We start from the raw sequence: 21184 nt of genomic DNA on the forward strand, positions 1-21184 counted from the left end.
TCCCTGGAGAGTTTCGCCAAGCGCTTATCTACGCAAGGATCTGTTTAATTGTTGGGTGTATTATTCAAAAGTTGAAAAAATATTTACATATTTTTTATAATGTAAAACATTCTGCTTTCTAGTTTCTAGGTCTAGTTAACAATTAAACTCTACGAAATAATTATTCCATACGCTATAATTCTCGTTACTTTAATTTGATAATGGTTTTACCGATATCGACTCTTCAGTCTGTTTAATTGTAAGTGTTAATACAAGTTCCTTTCTTTTTATACTATACTAGCTGGTTACCCGGGCTTCGCCCCGGAGGACATGTGTAATAATACACGCAAATAATCTCGCTCAATAGTCTCTCGTTCTCTCTCTCTCTCCCTCTCCCTCTCCGAGATTCGGTCAATTATTTCGCGTAAGAATTAAAAAAAATTAAAAAAACCGGTTTCCAGAAAATCGGTAACGAAAAACTATACACTTTACAGCACTCCCCGGAAAATTTTACCCCTATTTTATATGGTTCTAATACAAATTCGGTCCAATAGTTTTTAAGTTAAAAACGTTCAAACATACACCACACTTGTAAGAATTAAAAAAAATTTTTAAATGGGTTTCCAGAAAATAGATAACGAAAAACTATACACTCTATAGCATTCGCCAGAAAATTCTACCCCTATTTTATATGGTTTTAATATAAATTCAGTCCAATAGTTTTTAAGTTAATAACGTTTTTTTTTTATTTTTCTAATTCTTACGGGTGGTGTATGTTTGAACGTTTTTAACTTAAAAACTATTGGACCGAATTTGTATTAAAACCATATAAAATAGGGGTAGAATTTTCCGGGGAGTGCTATAGAGTGTATAGTTTTTCGTTATCTATTTTCTGAAAACCGATTTTTTAAATTCTTTTACCCGTAAGAATTAGAAAAATTAAAAAAATCGGTTTTCAGAAAATCGGTAACGAAAAACTACACACTCTATAGCACTCCCCGGAAAATTCTAGCCCTATTTCATGTACTTGTGGTAAAAATTCGGTCCAATAGTTTTCACGTTATTAACGTTCAAACATACACCACCCGTAAGGATTTTATATAATAGTATAGATAATACATTTCATTTCAATGCGTCTGTCTGTTGGCACCCCATGACAGAATTTATTATGTGTTACCGTGGAACCAAGTTCGGTTCATATTTCTCCCAATGGCCGTCTGCCAAGAATTCCTCCATCTACTCTCCGGAAATGTATCTCAGCATCTCGCTTTATCCAAGTATCCCCGGAATCTTGTATTCTCTTTCGAAAGTAATCTTGTACTTAGCAAATAGCGGTTGGATATACTTGTTATTCTCGCGACGATGGTCGACATCTCGATATTGGGAATTATAGATTGATATTTCGTTTTCATGCATATGAAGATTTAGAAGATGCCGTGTGAAAAATCCTGCCTCTCTTGCCAAGCATTTTAAAAACACGGAAATTAATTTTAAGACAGATTTCTAATTTGCAATATTTCTATTAAAAAGCTGTCACAACTAACTTTACATGAGTTTTCTGTTTCGGGATTTAAAATTCAGAACCTATTTTATCTGATAACTTTAATAATTAACAGAGAAGTGCAAAATATACTTCTACAAAATAAAATAGTTTAATTTTTCTTGATATTTTACACAGTACATTTTATGCTTATAAGTATCGGTTTAACTCTTTGAGCAATACAGAGATACATTTATGTATATTTTAAATTCTGTGCCAAAGTAGTATTGCTCTTATAATTTACTAATAAAGACAATATTTAAAACAGCGAACAAAATTATGTAACCTAATTTAAAAGAATGTCATTTTAATACGCGAGAAAAGTCACTTCAGATGTTCGGCTAGCACTATGAAAACTCGGTCGTTTAAATGGTTAAATAAGGCGTACGTATTCGTAAATTTAGTCACCTTGCTGCTCGATTGGCCACACGCGGTTACGAGGCGCGCATCCGCTTACGATTAGATAAGGCGACAAATCGAGAATATCCGTCAGGAGGATCGCCATGCGATTGCTAGTACAACGATGTAACCCGGTCGACATTATCGTTCTCCGTACATCCATACGTGACGTTACGGCAACGCTGATAGATAACCCAGATTTATCAGTGCGCAAGAAATTGCGGACAACACATTATTACTTAATTACTTCCTCCTCGCGACTGTAAATTATAATAATTTCTGACAATTATTGTGCATTTGAAATTTATGAGCGCATTCTACTAATTAAATTAACAAGGCCATGTAATATAAGCAGGGTCTTGCGAATTCATCATTTCCGAGCTCTAAATATATGATTCGCGCGAGAAGATTGTAATAGAATATGTGTAGCAGAAAAGTTCCAATTATTATTCTTCAATGGAACCTTTCTTTTAAATCCGATCTTGATTTTCTCATTACGGCGCTGATCGTTTTACATTGTCTCCCATTATATACGAGCAGAGAAGATAAACGAGTTACCGTAGAAAATCGCCATTTCCGCGCGAAATGCCTCTCCAACTGCGGTTGCTTCGTATTAATATTATTTTTCTGTCGTTAACGTTGTAATGCACGCTCGGCACGAAAAGCGATTATCAGACGTACGCGGAGTAAGCGCGATCGTCTACGGGCTACTACAAATGACTGTCGTGGAAAAAGCAAGCAATTACTCGTAGGAAGCAATTATTTCGTACCTGTTACACCTCCACCGTGACTATATATATCGCGCACAGAATGAATTAAACAGTCGCCGAGTAAATAGAGAGAATGATGAAAGGATTATTTGTAGCACTGTATATGAAACTTGGATTTTGAGCAACGTCGCTTCTATGTCAAATCATAGAAGAGTTAGTTCTCACAATAATAGTGTAGTTCTCACGAGAAGACGAACAAAGTTGCAATTAGTAATATGCGTAATATGAGATAGAGTTGATTATTCAAATTAAGATTGCTCTAAAAATGCATATTGAAATGTGTAATTGTGAAATTTGTTCAAATAAAAAGGTGCGCTGTCAAGTAATACGTTTTAATAACGTAACAAGCGTGTCTTTAGCGCTTAGATATATCTACACAGCTCGAGCTGCCGAGAGAACAAGCGAGGCAGTTACAGTTCGTCGCCGTTTAGGTGATTAAACGGATTAAACGAGAAGATAAATTAATTAATTTGCACGGGGAGGATACTGCAGTAGCGAAACTGTGAAATTCGTTTCGCGGTAACATTGTATCATTTCAAGGAATGCATGCGTGTCTCGAGCGCAGGTGGCCTTAATAATAGTTGTGTTTCAAAGAACGGAAAGCAGTCAAGATAGATCTTTATCGGATAATAATGTGGAGCGACAACTCCGGTGGACAGTACAAATTGCAGGGTAGACACGCTAAAGCGCACCGTCACACTCGAGCCAAAACGAAAATAACATATCGCTCATGCACGACAAACACAATAAAGCATGCATATACCAATGAAATGCATAATAATTATCCGCTTTCCTTTATCCGCGAATAATTATTATTACATGCATATAATATATAAATATTGGATAATTAGAAAAATTCGATCTCATTTTCGATAAATATGTCTTCGTTAAAAGTTGTAGCAGTATTGTTTAAAATATTTTATACTGTAGTTCGCCGGTAACAAACTTTAATTGTCACTGGAACTAGTTTGCTTTGCCTGAGACATAAAATAATTAAAATGATCAAACTGAATCTTGGCTTTGCGGTTATAGATAGCTATTCTATCTCGGGTTATTTGAATTTTGAATTATGAGAAGGTTAAGCGCTTCTGCTTTAAACATCTCCAGTTTAAACAATTATTCGACTGCAAAACGTGAATTGAATTACGTGTTAGAAAACAGGTTCAAAATTAAAAAGAAGTAAATTTAATCTTTCCGATCTCGATCTGCTCCTCAACATTACATATTTATGATAAATATTATTTACTGAACTCAAATCCATAAATACCGATTCAAGAAATTGCTGACATGATGAAAACCGATTTGATATTTTTCATGTAAAAGGACTAAATTAAATTTTTGCAATTGTCTAATAAATAAATATATTAATAAGGTATTATTAAAATGTAATATTTTTCGATTACAAATATAAAAGATAATATTAGATAACATTAGTAAAATTATGCAAACATTATACATATATGATTTTAATACTTTATTTAGCGCCTAAAGGAGTTTTCATTATTCACTGCAATGTAGAAAAAAAATGTCGGTTTGGGATGACAATTAATTCGCGATTATCAATCAATGTCGAAGAGAAACTTATTATAACAGCAACGCTATTCCTCATCGCTCTATTAATCACACTTATCTTTTCTCTTTTTTGCTTTTTGATTTAGTATCCTCAAAACCGCGACGTGAATCGAAAGACGCGAACGTCTAAGCAACAAAAAATATCGTGTTTAATTAATTATGCTCGCTTGACGTAATCGCGGAGCTTTTTTGTCGCCAACCGTATTTCTTCGTATGTAATCGTTGAGTGACGTAAATGACTACACACAACGTTTATTACGTTGACTACCAGGATTAATGAATGCGCGGATTTGTAGCTAATGAGATACGATATCACATTTCGCCGCCTCGCAAACACGATTCCCGACACAAAATATGCCTGCGTTGTAACGGTGTCGATATAATTTACATTAAGCATACCGCAACAAAAATTATTATGCAAAAAAGTATCTGTTAAAACGCCCTTCCTATATTTGTACATTGAATATAGATTATGCAAATTCGTGAATAGATATTGCAATATTCGACAAGGCATCGTGAAAGATATCGTCAATTGTTGTTACATCTCTAAACTCTTCTAAAATCTTAATTTGTCGTATAACTATCGAGCACAAATCCGTATGGAAAAAAAAGACTTAAATCTCACACCAGTCAAAAGGATACGTTTAAAATTTCCTGACGCTGCTTCCCGTTTCTTCGATGTGCTACAAGTTAAAGTAATTATACCCGGACGCAATGATATTTGGTCAGACGTATATGAGCGAGCTGAAACGCGCTGCGATAATTAATCGAGAAACTCGTTAATGAGGATAGCTGAACGAAATTCCGCACACATGCTGAGATAGATACATTCACGCACACACATTCCTAACGAGAGAAAACACATACATACATAGGGATAAAGTAGCCTTATCGCGAAAACGAGAAGCGAGGAATGGATTTGCCCGTTGCAAAAGTTTGCGTCTCTGTAATGATCTGCGCCTAATTAATTTTTATCGCATCCTCGAGTTATCCGCCGGTAGTTGCCAATAAAACATATAAGCGACCTTGCATATTTATCAATTTCACCATCATTTATTGTTTCGATATATTCGTGCGGAAATATTTTACACGAAGAGGAAGACTACGCGATGTAAATTTCTATCAAGAGTTTCGATACATGAGAAATATACGTATTATATTTGATTTAGGCAAAATATAGGTTCAAGAGTAATTCTATTTAATATATCTGTTATAGTCGTAGTATAGTAACATTTTAAATATGTAATTTTCACTGACCTTCTTTGCTAAAAGATTTAGCAAGAATAACAAAAATAGACAGATATAAAAGCTAAATTCGTCGCTCGTACAAGTACTGATTTATTTATACACGGCGAAATGTAAAAATAAATGATATAATCGTATACTATCAAGTTTAATCGGGACACAGTTCACATTCTTGCAATCGATATCCTCGGTTTCTTCTTCATCCCTGACTCGATTCTATACTCGGCGTCTCTGGTATGTAGTTCCTACGATTTAGTTGCTGTTAAAATCGTTACCACGAGAATGCACATATTGTAGCAAAGTCATTTACATATTCCCAAGTACGTAATAGCGGACAATCGATGACATAATTAAGCGGCGGTGCTGAATTCAATTGCAAAATTAACAGGAAATCTATAAGGAGACCCACGTTCGGCAATTGATTAATTACTATGGAAAAATTCACCGACACGATTTCTACGTGAAACGAGTAGATTTAGCCTGTTTGCATACCGAAAATACGAGAGCAGCTCTCTTTATCTCTTTTGCGTAATGGGCACACCTATATATAATAACGAAATATCCAGAGCTGCAAATCCGACCATAATAAACCCGCGCAATTAGAGTTCTTGTGTATATAATTTTTTGCTTTAATTAAAACAGTATTTTCGTCTTTTATAGCGTGCACAGGTCGCGGTCACTGTCCATCCCGGATAGCAGACGTGCATTTAAACGGGCGGTTTAAACGGGGCACTCGCTGGTCGGGGAGGGGGGGTGGGGTGAGGGGTGGAAAGCACAAATGTAAGAGGAGTGGTTGTAAAACTGAATTAATTTCTGTTCCGAGCGCGGGGTAACGACCGGCTATTCCCGTCAACTGCCAAAAATGAAAATCCTCGCTGACACGGGGCCTTTCGATGATTTACAGTCAGCGGGGCTGCGCCAATCGAGAGAGTAAACGTTTCACGGTGACGCTGCTCGCATTAATCGGCTACACTGTAAATTACTTATGGTTTGCACAGGCCGCATTTATGGCGTCGGGAATTTGCATTGTGACATTTACATTATTATTCAGGGCGTTATTATACGCGGAGAATTGTGCGAGAGAGAATTGTGCGATCGATATTCACGTTCACTTAAAAACGAATCGGAGCACGAAGTAGCAGTGACAGCCTTTGTGCTCGAAACTTGAAACGCAATGTCAATGTCCTGGTCTGTTAGACGTTTTCGCTGAGGGAAAATGTCAGCGATTGGACGTACTGGCGGAGCGTTGATCGGAAATCGATTCGAACGTACGCCGTAATCTCGCCTATACAATCCGATATTTACAATCGGTTATTAATATCACGCGAATATTTTATATTAAGTGCATATTTTTCAAAGTGTCATAATGTCGAATATTTGTATTATTCTGGCTTTGTTTTCACGAAAATTCTAAAATAGCATGAATGCTTGTATTTAGATTTTATTTCTAGGTTGTTATTTATGTTTGTGCTTTTATTTATATTTTATATAGAGTAAAAAATCATGCTTCTATATACACTTTATTTATATATCGAAACAACGTTTATGATTAAATAATTTTAATTTTTATTCTAAAATTGGTAAATCGATATTTGTTTTACAATTAAGGAAAATATTTCGCGCGTCTACGAAACAAAATCGAGCCGTTTAAATGAATTTTTTACACTTCTTTATCATGCTTATATTTGTTACTCGATCGTTTGCTGAGGGGAAAATGGTGTTGCGCGAATCATTTCTTAGCCTTGGACGCGCATAATAATAAAAGATCGCGTAACGAAGGGCAAAGAGAGCGACAAGAAATAGCATCCCGACGGCTTTAGGTGGCGAGAACGGACGAAGACGTATCGATTATCCTGCTCGACTTTGCGCAAACGAGACCACATCGCGCCGCGAAACGTGATCGAAGATAAAACCACGCTTCGGTCCTAGACGGGAAGAGGGAGTTCAAGTCTTCATTGTGAAACTTTTTTCCATCTTTCGAGGATAAAACTCCGGGGACGAGTTAATCATCGCGAGAGGTGGATCACGAACGGATAAAATGCTGTTCTCCCTTCTATCGGTCATGAATCTGTCGGTAGAGGATCGGATTGTCGTTCTCCGAAATTTTTATGCGTGCTCTCTGTATATTAAAGATTTATCATACAATGCAAATCTAAATGTAAACAAATATAATGAACGTGATAGTTATTTTGTGTAAATTAAGGAGCCGTGGGTTACTTTTTCATTTATAAAAATTTATTTTTCTTCTGAGATATTTAATTTTCTGATTAATGTTAGCCACCTCGATTTATTTATCGTAATTATTTTACATTATAATTGTCAGAAAGACATTTATACAGGGATTTTAAATTATCTGACGGAACTAGTAACGCGATATATATGTATATACATATATATAATCGGAAGTAGCATGTCCTGGGAATATGGTGGGAATTTTGCCGGAAGCGGAAAGCAATTCCATTCTTCCGCGTCGCGACCGCTCGGCAAATCATCGACAAAACCGAGCGTCCTTCCTTCACGTCCTTCCCTCGTAACTCGTCCGCCATCCCGACATGTTCCGAGTTTCTCAGGTCATATTTTTGACAGGAATATTACATTTTCCCCAGAACAATGCATACCGAAGTAAATTTCATACAAATTTACATAAGTTTGTTTTCAACACAATTGTTTTATATGTAAAAAGAGCCATGTATAGAAACAGAATCATGTTCTATTTTTTGAAGCTGCTTTGAAATTTAAGGCGAGGAGGGAAGCATATTTATTAATGAACTCTACTCATACTGAAACATACTTTTAAACAGGAACATATGTATTCGTGTTTTTTAAATAAAAACATATTAATTTAGTACTAAAGAACTAAATTGAAAACTTTTACGAAAAATATTTATATAATGTCATATTCAACATTATTTTAACGTATATTTAAGTATGTATGAACGTTTGGTTTCGATTTAACTATAAGCTATGGTATTAAAGTTTTTTATTAAAGTTATTGACATGTAGAATGGAAATGCACTGTAATTACGAAATACCACTCCCGTTTATTACTTTCATATTGAACAGCAGAAAATAACGATGTCATAAGCTAACAACAAGAAGCCTTAATCGATTAATCACTCAAAATTCTATACTTGGTTTTACTGCAAATGTGTATATATACTCGCTTTCTCCTGGACGCGCATACATGATGGCGTCCGCAGTAAAACACTGAAACTGAAAGGGTTAAGAATTAAGATCCAACATAAACAAAATATAGTCAGCGATATTTCCACGTCGCTTCGCTTGGTTTGTCCGCGCATCGTGTTTGTCGCACGTACGCAAAACTCGGAAATCACGTATGAGCGCTCGTCACTTTTATGCCCGTCGCGATAAAATAATAAACCGCATTTGCGGTATCGCGGGTATGGTTGCGCGAGTCTCTCGCGTTTCGAAATGACGGCTTGTTTCGGCCGTCCGCGTAACGAGGGGACGGAAAAACCGCGCAGTTTCCTACCATCGTCAAACCGTATGCTGTAATAAACAGACGAGTTGGATGAGAGAGACGCATCGAATTATTGCCACGCTAGCGAGTTCTGGGACCATTTTGTAGAGACGATATTTCGAGTACTTTTCTTTGAGACTATAATGATGCGTAAACATGATTTCGCGGAAGTATGATTCAGTAGCATTTTGGTGGATGAAACGATCGGAATTATTCTTCCTAGAGAGAGTTCGTAGAATATTTCTCACGTAATAGCAATAATATTTCTCAGTTTATCACTTATCTCTCGATAATTAATAATAACAATCTTCTAAAAATCCCGTTAGGTAGGAGACTTCTTTTCATTTGCTTACGTAAACACACTTTGTATACAATTATCATTATAATTTGCGCAGAACAGGAAAATTTAAAAAGTCTACATTATTTGTCATATTAAATTATGGTTTAAATCAACAGGAATAGAATTATCCACGAGTCCTGTATTGCAGTTCAGAATTCCTTTGATTTGTAAATCTTCTCTGGTAATATTATGCATCTGCGCATAAACTATTGCAATGCACGTACAACACTTGTAATATATTATGCGAGTTAATAGTCACGATGTAACTTCCGTAGCTATGAGTTTCTAGGTATCGATCGTTAAGTTCTTTCTCTTTTCTGACGAATACGATTCCATAAAACTGCAAGTTAATACATTTTTCTGGTGATTCACAACGTTTACGTTTCATGATAGTAAAACAATGAATTTTCTGAAAAAGAAACTATCTTGTTCTTTTTCTAATTTTTATTATTTCTCTCCTTCTTAGATTTGATCAAATTTCATTTCGACTTTTTTTTAATTATTTGCTGCACTCGCTCGCAAAAGTACGTGTATATGGGTGTGTATATGATGTGTAGATATATATAAGTGTCCGCAGTTGAGCTCGGGTACGTGGGTTCACTAAACCCAAATGACTGTGCGAATCAGTCACCCCTGCGAAAGTCACAGCGTTTGCAGTGAAGACTACGAAGATGGTATCGCCTCGAATGCAGTTTATACTGTGCCATCTACCGTTTACTCTACCATAAAGCCAATCTATGTCACCTATATCTAGCTCTTCGTGCATAAAAATATTTATACAGCTACAGTCAATACCGAACGCAAAATCTCTGACTGCAGAACGATTTTTCTTAACGCTTCAAATTTGTTAATGGCGATTTTAGCTATTTGATGTATAGCTGTTAAGATATTCTATTAGTATTATTATTAGTATTATTATTAGACGCAATTAGACAAATACGAACGAAATATTACACAGTACATTTTATGTTTCAGTGCGGTGGCTTTCCCTGCGTCGAGAGCACCAATAAACGCAAGTCGCCGAGGGTGAGTAATTAGAACTTCTTCTAACGAACCCTAGGATATAACCTAGGATATAATATTAGATCAGCATGTGTAACGCTAGCTTCCAAATAGAATAATAGGATTAAAACGGGCTTAGAGATAAAATAACGAGTTCTTCTCGCTTCACCGAAAATCGTCACGTGCTGATAAATTGTCGGGTGTTGCACGATAAAAAAAAAAACGCGACCACGCGAGGCAATAAGAATTGTCGTGGGATAAAGAGTTATTCGGTACGCCGCCGGGCTCTTTTTCATTTTTCAAATGGCTGCGCCATGAAACTACGCGAGCGATAAAGCCGGCAAACAGATTTCATGCACGAACGAATACGCCTGCCTCGCGGGACCCGCCGCGCATATCGGCTTCTCGATCGGGCGTTGTTGTACAATGATTTTTGTTGTTTTCGCCATGGCGTTACCAATTCTATTGGTACCTATTCTACGTGATGCGGGATGACCGGGTTATGGCTAATATCTCGTAAGACAACCGTTATATAACCGCGAATATAGGCTGTATGCTGTGTTACGTTCAATCAAGTGCGCTCCGAATTTGTCACTGGCAAACAACATGGTTTCCACGTACATACGATCGTTAATTACGATCGTGTGCATACAGACTTTGAGTCGCTGTCGCATCGATGAGCTACTAATAGGATTCAGGTAATTCGATTACGTAACGAAGATGTCGCCAAGTTGATCATAGGTGAGAAGAAAAATACAAGATATTCGCCCAAGTTTTAGCCAAACTTTCAATCGGCGTATATTACTAATTGCATTAAAAAAAAATTATTTTTTTTTAACAGAAAATATATATCCGACAGTGTATTTGTTCGTCTGCCGAAAATGTGCGCGCTCTGTCACGCGGTGTTTTCGGCGGAACAAATAAGCGACGCGGAACATCATTACGTCAGGGCCAAATCAGAGCAGCGCAAAGCTAGCGAAACGACGTATCGTTATTCCTTTCCATATAATGCGCGCATTGTACGCCGTGTAACGCAGTTACGTATATTATGCAGCGGTATGCAAACGGTACCAAGCCGTCCTCTCTATCTCTGTTATCTCCTCTCGTCTCCTTCGTATTTCGTTCCTTGTCACGACATCTCGTGGAAGTCGAGTCTCTCTTAATCATGTAGCGGTGCGTATACCTACATCCGTGGACGTATTACGAGCTGTTATGCTGCAATCGCGGCATGACAAATCCGCAGAAAGGGCAAGGAAAAGAGAAAAGGAAAATACTAAAAGAAAGTACACACTGCGTTTACTTTAGTTCGGAGATTCCGCTAAACGTTATTTTCTTTCATAATTTCAGATTTTTTAAGTGAATATCTCGACGATTTAGCTTCAAATTACAATTAAAATAACGTCCGCTTGTAAGAAGTGTTTGATGTAAAACTTATTTCTAATTTTGTTGATAAAAACGTATTTAGGTTTGACATATTGTTTAATTTTCTGTATTGTGACACAGAAGGATTTACTGTAAAGTGGATATTAGATTTTATAAACTAAAATAATTATGACATACGTTATAAATTAGTAAAAAAAAAAAATTATGTACCATCTTACAAGTGTCTCAAGATATAATGTATAGTGTGCATAATTTTGTTGGTCTTACAAGCTTCTAGACCTAATGTATAATGTATTACGTAATTCTAATTTTTAGGTCATGAAACTTTATATGCGGAGCAGAGTGCAAAGTTGCTAAAACAAAACTCGATGAAATATTTATTAAAAAGTTTAACGTCCTGGTTTTTTCCAAACTTTACGGAACATATGCTGTAGTAGCGGACGGGAATGGGGGGGAAGATTTTTGAACACGCTGCGGCAGCTGTCTACATATCGTTCGCTCGCAAATGAAAAATCTTCGCTGTTAGAACCTGATTCTCATGGTCCCTTTGTCGAATTGACACGCCGGTCATTTCAGACGACGTCGCATCGTCCGAGACGGTGGAAGCCATTACGCGCGTTTTCCAGCTCGTTCATAATCGCGTTACAAGATTCCTCGGGAGCCGTTAACGTTAACGCGATCGATCGCGCCAAGTGAATCGCAGCGTTCTCGGTGGGGTCTCGAATTATTCGTCGTCTGTGTAGAAAGTGGGGCGCAGGCAAGGTTGAGAATCGTTAGGAGAAATGAAAATAAATTGCCTGGGTGGGTTCTAAGTAGGCCGTTGGCGATTTGAGTGAGATCGGAGAAATGGCGCGCGATAAAAATCCACAGTGTTTGTTACGTCGTTAGACGTAATTGACTTTGCCCTCTCATTAGGTTAACGCACGTAAATTCACTTACCTGTTTTCTCGTTAAAAAACAAGAATCGCCTTTCCAGTTGTATCGATTAATCTGAATCCAATGGGATATCAAAAAGATGGTATTCCCGGTGCTTTCGCGAGAAGCTTAAACAATATCTTCATTATATAAAAATTATAAAAAATAGTCTTAATGTTGCATATATAACGCAAGTCGGTGACAATAAGCTTCGTGATTACGAAATTGCAGTCTCGTTTGTTCGCGGGAATAGAAAACAGAGAAGACTCGGGATATTTGATATCCCTTTGCTCGCTATAATCTCGTCGAATTTCAAAGTCGAGGACAGTTAGCGAAACTGGCAAAAGAATCTCGGCGACTTTTCGAACTTCCTTCACGCGACTCAAGGAGACGGATGTCGAGAATAGCTTTCCGAGGAAAGTTAAAACGCAAGAGAAGGCCATCGATATCGAAGATATTGAATATCCCTGGATTATGTTTTGTTTAAAAGACATCGCGAGCTATATAAGCTCCTTTATTTCATGGATGAGTTCGTATTGGCTAATAATTCAATATTTTTGACATTTTATTCTTTCTCTACTGCAAAAGCCGAAGATTGAAGAACATAAAATATAAACATATGTTTGTACGGAGAAAGATGTACACAGTGACAAAATTGATGTGCAAAACGCATGTGCACGTTTTTAAAGTTGTATTTAGTATATAAATCATTTTTATAGATATTTTTTTAATGATGAAGACTCGTAAGAGTATCGAAATAATGAAGTTTATCGGAAAGTCTGAGTGCATTGAAAGTAATAAGCTATTTTCTATCGCGAACTTTTCAATAATAAGAAAGTCCTTAATGTTGGCTGCCTTTTCTCCGTTTAAATATTCATTCATGCTCGGTGAAATCCCCGGGAGAAAGGGCCTCTCAGTAATTTAGCGAATCGATTTAATTCCCGTCTCCCAAATATAAATAATCTCGCGAGATTATTGTTCGTTCGATGAAACTGTTAAATATTAAACTCAATCCTCGTATAATACGAGATTCCCTCGTAAAGCTCCCGACTGGATATGTCCTATATACAGATCTCACGGGACAAATAAAAACTCGTTAAATAATGTAGTAATATCCAAATGTCAATTTTATGTTTGACGCTCGTGTCACAATTCTTCTCGCGTTTATTTTCACGCGGAGAAAAAATTATAGATACACAATAATTATCGTGAACAAAGCCATTTTGGCAGTCGATCGACGTAAGTCTCTTTTGCAGCTGACAATGAGCAACCGTTCATGACCTATCGCGTAATGGGAGCACCGGAATCACGGTTTCGCGTTTTGTCGTTCTTTTTCCTTTGGCCTACAAAGCGTGATCGCGAAAGAGGTGATGTACCATGCCGGATGAGAAAATCGAATATCGATATGAAATTCTCCATTCAAGCCTACGCTCGTAAGAAACGTGCGATTTTATCTATTGGCCCGGAATATAGCTGGATTAAGGTCCGTGATACCACGAATCGAACTTAACGTTCCCGAAGAATATCGTAATATAATGGAAAGGTTTCGCTGCGTTATCAATTATACATCGCTCTCGTATAAATATTTCATTTTTTCTTATACACCCGTCGTTTAAAGCCATCGAACTGCGAGTGAAATCATAAATCAGCTGCATATTTCTTCATCGTACTGATATTGATGTACTTTTTCTAACTGCAAACATAAATCGCGAATTATGATAGGTAAAATAGTTTGATGAAAAGTTGCTAAAACAATTGATCAAGTTTTATATTAACGTTACTTCATTGTTAATTGAAATTAATAAAAAATTCAAAAACGGTGAAAAATTTCAAAGCGAGATTTTTACGTATTATTAGAGCTATAAGCTAAATTAAATTTTATAATTCATAGGAATACATATCTCAATAATAGTTGATTGTGAACCTATTATTCAATTTTGTTTAACCTATTATTAAATTGCGTTTAATCTTCTTATGCTTGTAATTGTAATAATACCTACATCGATTTTAAGCAACATCGCGATTTTAACGCAAAGAATATATCAGGTGTAACAAGGGTTTCGGTTTCCCGCGAAAGTTATTTCTATATTATCCTCCTGTAAAATATGCCCACTGATGGTCGATGCGACAGAATGACTTCGGAATTCAATTTGCGAGCCGGCTGCAACGGTGGCGTTTTAAAACTGCACTTCAAAGTGGACACGTAATATCCGCTGGATCGATTAACGTACATTTTGTGTGTGTGTGTGTGTGTGTGTGTGTATATATATATTGGATTCATATATATAAATCCAATTCTCTTACATATATACATATATGTATACACACACACACACTCATATGTATATAAGAGAATTGGATTTATCACGTAACACCTTTCGTTTTAAACAAACTGGATCAAGACTGTCGTGACTACCTTTCGCGTTCCCATAATCATCGAACTACTGGTTGGCGTAACGCGATAGCTTATCGATCAAAATAATATCTGTGGATGTTGCATAGATTATAGTACATGGAACTCGATAAGTTAATTCGATAATATTTCATATCGATATCTTTCCTCTTTCGAGATATCTTGCCTGTTATAGATGGAAGAAAATGGAATATTTTATTCGTATTAGTAGCGAGATACGACATCAAGCGTTTTTCCTGACGCACGTTTCACGATAGTGAAAACCTCGAGTTCTTAAATCCTAAAGTCTTATGCTATGAAAAATTCTACTCGACATCGGTTAAAGAATAATCTCTACCGCGCTGACCCGGTTTCGGTTAAAAATAAGAAGGTCCACCGAAATACGCGAAACTTTAGAAGACGACAGATACGAAGAAAATCTCTGGATCATTCATAAATCACTTAGCTATCAGACTGCTCCATTTTGTCACCGATGCGATCGGGCCTCCGTTCACTCTAGATTGAGATGAATCTCAAGGCGACGCAAATTAAATTCGTGCTTCATTATTCATCGTAGACGGCGGTGCGGCTCCATTAAAAACGTATTAGAGTCGTTCCGCGTACGCGAGCGTCGGTGGAAGAGATCTCCTTGGACAGATCTCTATAGAGAACGACAAATTCATTAGTGTGTAATCGTCGATCCTTCTCTTTATCTTGCTGAAAGTAACGCGTTTGTCATGTCATTCGTATCGGTGAATTTTTTCCCGCGGCGAAATAAGTGATAATTTGCGGCCGATACGTGGGAATATACATATATGTATTGCACGTTGTACGCGCGTTTGATTAAATAAATGAACGGAGAGGTTTTTCTACTTCGATTACCGATTAGCGCGCGGATTTGCGCGAATTGATGAACCAATAATATATGCAAGGAAAAAGATGAAATAAAACCACGCAGATTTACAATCTGCAAGATTGAGGCGAAATCGTTCTGCCGATTTTATGTCGGTTGTTTTTTTAACCTCAGCCGTTATATCGTGCAGTTTTCACGAGAAATACGAATGCAATCTCTTGCAATCAAGAAACGTAATTAAGGTACTATCCTCAATCATTTGATTCGCAAGAAACGATGAAATAAGAAAGAAGAAACGCCACATTTTTCAACACCAAATTAAGATCGAAGTGGACGCGTCGTACACAATCAAGAGTCCCGTAATATTAAACAAATTAACGTGCCAATTTCAATTTGTTCTTGTGAGTTTTCATTTTATATATATATATAACGTGCGTTCTAGAGTTATCTATTAAATCATAATAATTGGACAAAAATCGATAAGAACAAAATGAGAAAAACGAAACTTGTTTTCGTATTTTGTGGTAGATATGCATCAGAAAAACAAGAAAAACGATGAAAAAAAAGAACAAAATTGAACAATTAAGGCATGTAATATTTCTTCCACCATCAAAAACTTTCTTTTTCTCCAAACAAATGTTGTTAATATATGAGCATGAGTGTAGCTTGCAGCTTCTTAATACTGCAGATGTTAGTAATAAATCTAACGAAAGGAGGTAAGACATGTACATCATGTGTGCAAATGCGACTGCGAGTTCACAGAGAATTGAGGCTGATTCTACAGGCGTTTGCTCTATTTTAACAGGCACTAACCGCTATTTCATTAGCGCGCATTCGGTGATATATGCGTGCGTTGCGAGCCTGAGAAGAACGTATTAATTAAGCCACACAAGGAACTTAAACGCATCCGAGGCCCAATCAGTCGAAATTATGCATTCCATTAATAAGGAGTCGAAATTTCAGCGTCTCGTTCATTAAGTTTGCCTTTGTTAAGATTATACCTTTGACACGATTATACATATTAAATGAAACGTATACCTTGTATGGTACAATATATAATATACAATCTGTATATGAATCTGTACAACAGATCTATTTTACACTGATTGTCAATTCGTGCAGAATTTTGAATACTATGTTACGTTAAAAATATTAATGTAATAAGTGATCAATATATCAAACACGATCTTCTATTACTTGAATTATTCGATGTTGCAATTCGTATGTTACTCTGGGTTCTTAATTCGGAAGTAACATAGACAAATTATAACGAAAATCGACGAAAAGTTAAATAAATCGAAAACACGATTAATTTATTAAAATTTGTTTTTGTTCTTTTGTTGCCTCTTATATTGGGCGTATTTTACAGTTCTTCCTACGCCTATCTCTTCTTCCCACATTATATAATCCTGATTTCTGCTTTCTTGTCAGTGATTTATCCGCGTCTCATCCTCAGCATGTGCCAAGGAGAATACTATCACCGGTGCTTTATGCAAACCACCGGATCCTCAGCATAATGTGCCTTGTAAGCTTGTCTACGGTTGTCTTACCTCTTACAGAAAACGGTGGTTAGACGTTGTATTTGTTCTCCTCTGCAGGATAGACATTTCTTGCACTTCCGACGTTATAGTCTCAAAAGCACCGTCGTGTTTCTCGAACTATCATATTCGAGCTTTCCGACGAATGATCGTAGATGAGTGATCGCGAATAGCTATAAGCACGATGTCTTATTATGTCGAGTTGATTGTGCTCGGTGTGCGAAGTTGGTACGAATTGTCCGCGAAGTGAATAGGGACAGTCGCTTCACCGTTTCTCTCGGCGAGATCTTCTATTCAATATTAATTTGTAGCTTCTTTAAGATAGATAGAATTGTTTTAGGGATTTAGGCAAATAAAATAATTATTTTTTTTTAAATCTAGTCTATGTAAAGTGAATGCTCTGTCTACGAGAGTGGATGTTCATCTAGTTAGTATCCTCATTATCGAGATTCACTTTTTTAATTATCGAGGAATTTTTCCGTTATCTATATGAGCATAGCGTTGCATTGTCCAGCTGGAAGAGAGAAAAATGGATGGGTGCATTGTTTTAACCCGCATCAAGATCCGCAGTATTCGAATATAGCTTTGACAAATCGGAGGAGCGTTCTTTGAAAGTACCGTGGCGAGAATCGAGCGGCCGAGTGAGAAGCCGCGAAGAAGTGGAACGGGGTGAAGGGACGGTGATTCCACTCCGTGGGTTAAGGACACTGAAATAGAGGACCAAGACAGTGGACCCGCGACAATGGGTCCGTCAAGCAATTGTGCCAGCCATGCCTCTTCGTGGGAGTTCACGAGATCGATAGAGACCAGGTCGCCTTTCATCGAAAGGAGGTCCAGGTTGAATATCGCATCGCCCATCGCACCATTATACAGAACCGAATAGTCCGAGGCAGTTTCGTGATTCCCGCGTGCATCGCGAGCTCGAGTTTGACGTACTTGAAATTAACGTCGCGTCGCTCGTATGTAAAATGCAAAGCAGAATGTGTCGGAAAGTTCGCGCGTGTTCTACTAGACGATGGTATTCTCTTAAATGCATATCGCACAGTGAGTTGCAAATTTATGCAAGAAGATCTACGTTCTTCGGTGATTCACGATTTTTCCATTTCGCTAGTCATCAACACTTAGTTAGCAAGGAGGGCGAGGAAGGGGGATCGACGAAACCGTCGCAAATGCGATTATTGCACTTTTACTCCAAAGAAATATTCTCGTTTAATATTTAGTACTTGTTCGGTTTAATATCTTGTTAAAAAGTTTTAACTTTATTATATAATATATTAAATCTATTTCTACGCAATTCTTCTTTTTTAAGGATCAATACTGCCAGACAGTTTCTTACTGAAAGTGCAAAGATCGCACACTTCTTGCTCATTATGCTTGGCACTTTTCGAGTCAAACGCGCCTTATTATCGCTTCAAGAGGAAGCCGGAGATTTTCGCTCTTCCTCTCCTTTCTCTGCAAGCGGACCTGCTCTCGAGAATTACTTAGAATCGAATTGTTGCGTTTATCTCCTTTCTTTGTGAGATAATTCTCTCTTCGAGGCTTCCTTGTATCGTTTTGCTCTTCATCCTCCGATCTTTGTCCTCCCACTCAATGAACATTCAGTTGAATGCTGCAAGTTGTCAGTGTCTAACAGTCATTGTAATGATATGGCTTGTTGACAGAATTGAAAGGCTTTATAAAAAACTACGTATTCCAATATCGAAGTTTTGTTCCGCCAGAGCATTGAAACTTTTTACAAAGAAGTGTCTCATCAAAGACGTGATTATTATTATATATATAATTTATGTAAAATGTCACGTAGGTCGAGTAATAGAAAATTAAAAATTACATATCTTAGGCATATTATTTACAGAAAAATATACAAAGATATATAAATGTAATTTTATATTTATATATCTTTGTATATTTTTTGTAACGTTCTGTAAATAATATGCCTAAGTTTACTTACTTTTAGTAATAATTTTTAACGCACATATAAATCTGGTCGAAGAGTTACATTTAGCAAATACTTCACATTGATTTTAAAATTTACTTTCATTATTTCTTTTATCAGTTTATCTAGTAAATTTGCATAATATAGCGAGGAGTATCATGGATGTGTTACTCGCGAACGCAAAGGCAAACGCAAAACGATACCGTAACTCTATTAATGCCGCGTCCCAAGTCATCCTACAGTCCTCTTTCAAGCGGAAACGCGGCGAAGAGGTGCCTTGCGGAGGCGCTTCGCAGAGGTAGATCGAAGTGAAAAGGAGATAAGCAAGTTAAGACGAAGAAGAAGAACACCTATCCGGGAATGGTGGGAAAAAAAGAAAGATAGGAGAGTGCCTCTTCTCTCCGTAGACGTCGGTTCCTTTATACCATCCAACTACTCCTCCTCCGTCGGGTCGTCCCGCTTGCACTCGCTCCATTGTCTTCGGAGCACCGCAAAAGGGTTCCCAAACACGCCCCATCCCGGCCGACGTCTACTCGTCTACTCTTCTAACATCTCCCCGCCTCCCTCCTCCGGGATCCAAGATGAAAATAGGTTGATGCTCGAGAGAGATCCGAGGAGGTCGCGCGCGGCTTGGAGGAGGTCGTAGGTCGTCGAGAAGTCGCGAGCTTTCAGCGACGTGTGTTGTACGTGTGCGCGGGTGTATATGTATGTGGTGTGTGCGAGCATGCCGCTTGTGGATTATCGTCGTACCGCTATTTTAACGCTTGTCATAGCTGCGCTGATATATATGCCGTTGTCTTAAAACTCTCCGAAATAAAACGGACGATCTCTACTTGGTGTTGGCAGTGTCTCACGCGAGAAACTGAATTATTGCATCAATTAAACTTGCGAAATAAACTTATAAAGACTAATCTATTATTTTTTTTTGTGGTTACATGCACGCTACATGCATTTTTTGTACTTATATAGTATTCGAATTAGAAATCAAGGATGATGGACAGAGAACATGTAAGTTTTCGTTGAGAAAGTTGAAGCGCGTTTTTGGAAATATAAGAACTTGCTAAGAGAACTTGTTACATATTTTTCACATTAGTATGTTGTATATACAATTTCGATTACACGACAGACTATGATACACAGCTGTCTGACGTTATAACGGTAAGACGTGATAATCTAGCACTCACAGAAAAGTAGCGCGAATTTGATTCTTTTATAAGAATGTAAAGTAATGAGGAGAACGTGGCAAAATTGAAAAGTGACGCTACACCGTCGGCGAAGGTCTCTCTTAAGAGGGAACTCAAGCTATCCTGAATCCACGAAAGAGGCGACGGATATACGTCCGTTGGTTCGATTCTGCCGGTGGAACGTCCCGGATATGAGTTACTGACCCGTGCATAAATGGACGTTATGAATTCTTCCAAAGAATATTCATCGGAACCGAGGCATGGCGCGGAATCGCCGTGGCGTGTCGTATAGAGGAAATCGAGTATGAGCCGAAGGGGCGATGCGCCCCGACGGCGTTAAGGTACCCCCGCGAGCAGCGGAGGGAGCTTTTCTATCTTGCCGTGAGATCGAGAGGAAATCTTCGGATCGTGGAAGACGGGGGGAGATTGCCACCCTCAGGACGGGAATCGGCGGGAGAGGTAGGCGACGGGGTTGCGCGCCCCTCGTCGAGGCTCGTCGATGAAAATCGCGCGATTTACCCGACCGCCATGCCTCTGCGGAATAATGGATAACGTCTGGAATCCTCCCCTCACAATATTCGCTCTCGAGGCGTGCTCACGGCTCGAGGAGAATAATCAGGCGTATCTGAATGCGCCGGCGCGGCGCATCGAGTCCGTC

The 21184-nt window shown here is 37.8% G+C and overlaps 1 protein-coding gene across 5 annotated transcripts in view; it reads left to right on the forward strand.

The window, feature by feature from the left end:
* The window catches only part of LOC112455712 (neurexin-1), a 202097-nt gene that overhangs the window by 4190 nt on the left and 176723 nt on the right, over positions 1-21184 (forward strand). For all 5 annotated transcript variants that reach the window (XM_025017815.1, XM_025017816.1, XM_025017818.1 and 2 more), the window contains exon 2: positions 10302-10352. In XM_025017815.1, the coding sequence (XP_024873583.1) occupies positions 10302-10352 (51 nt within the window). The remainder of the gene's footprint in view (positions 1-10301; positions 10353-21184) is intronic.

This window comes from Temnothorax curvispinosus, unplaced genomic scaffold, assembly GCF_003070985.1.
Source record: "Temnothorax curvispinosus isolate PA1 unplaced genomic scaffold, ASM307098v1 QBEX01006326.1, whole genome shotgun sequence".
Classification (NCBI taxonomy): Eukaryota; Metazoa; Arthropoda; class Insecta; order Hymenoptera; family Formicidae; genus Temnothorax; species Temnothorax curvispinosus.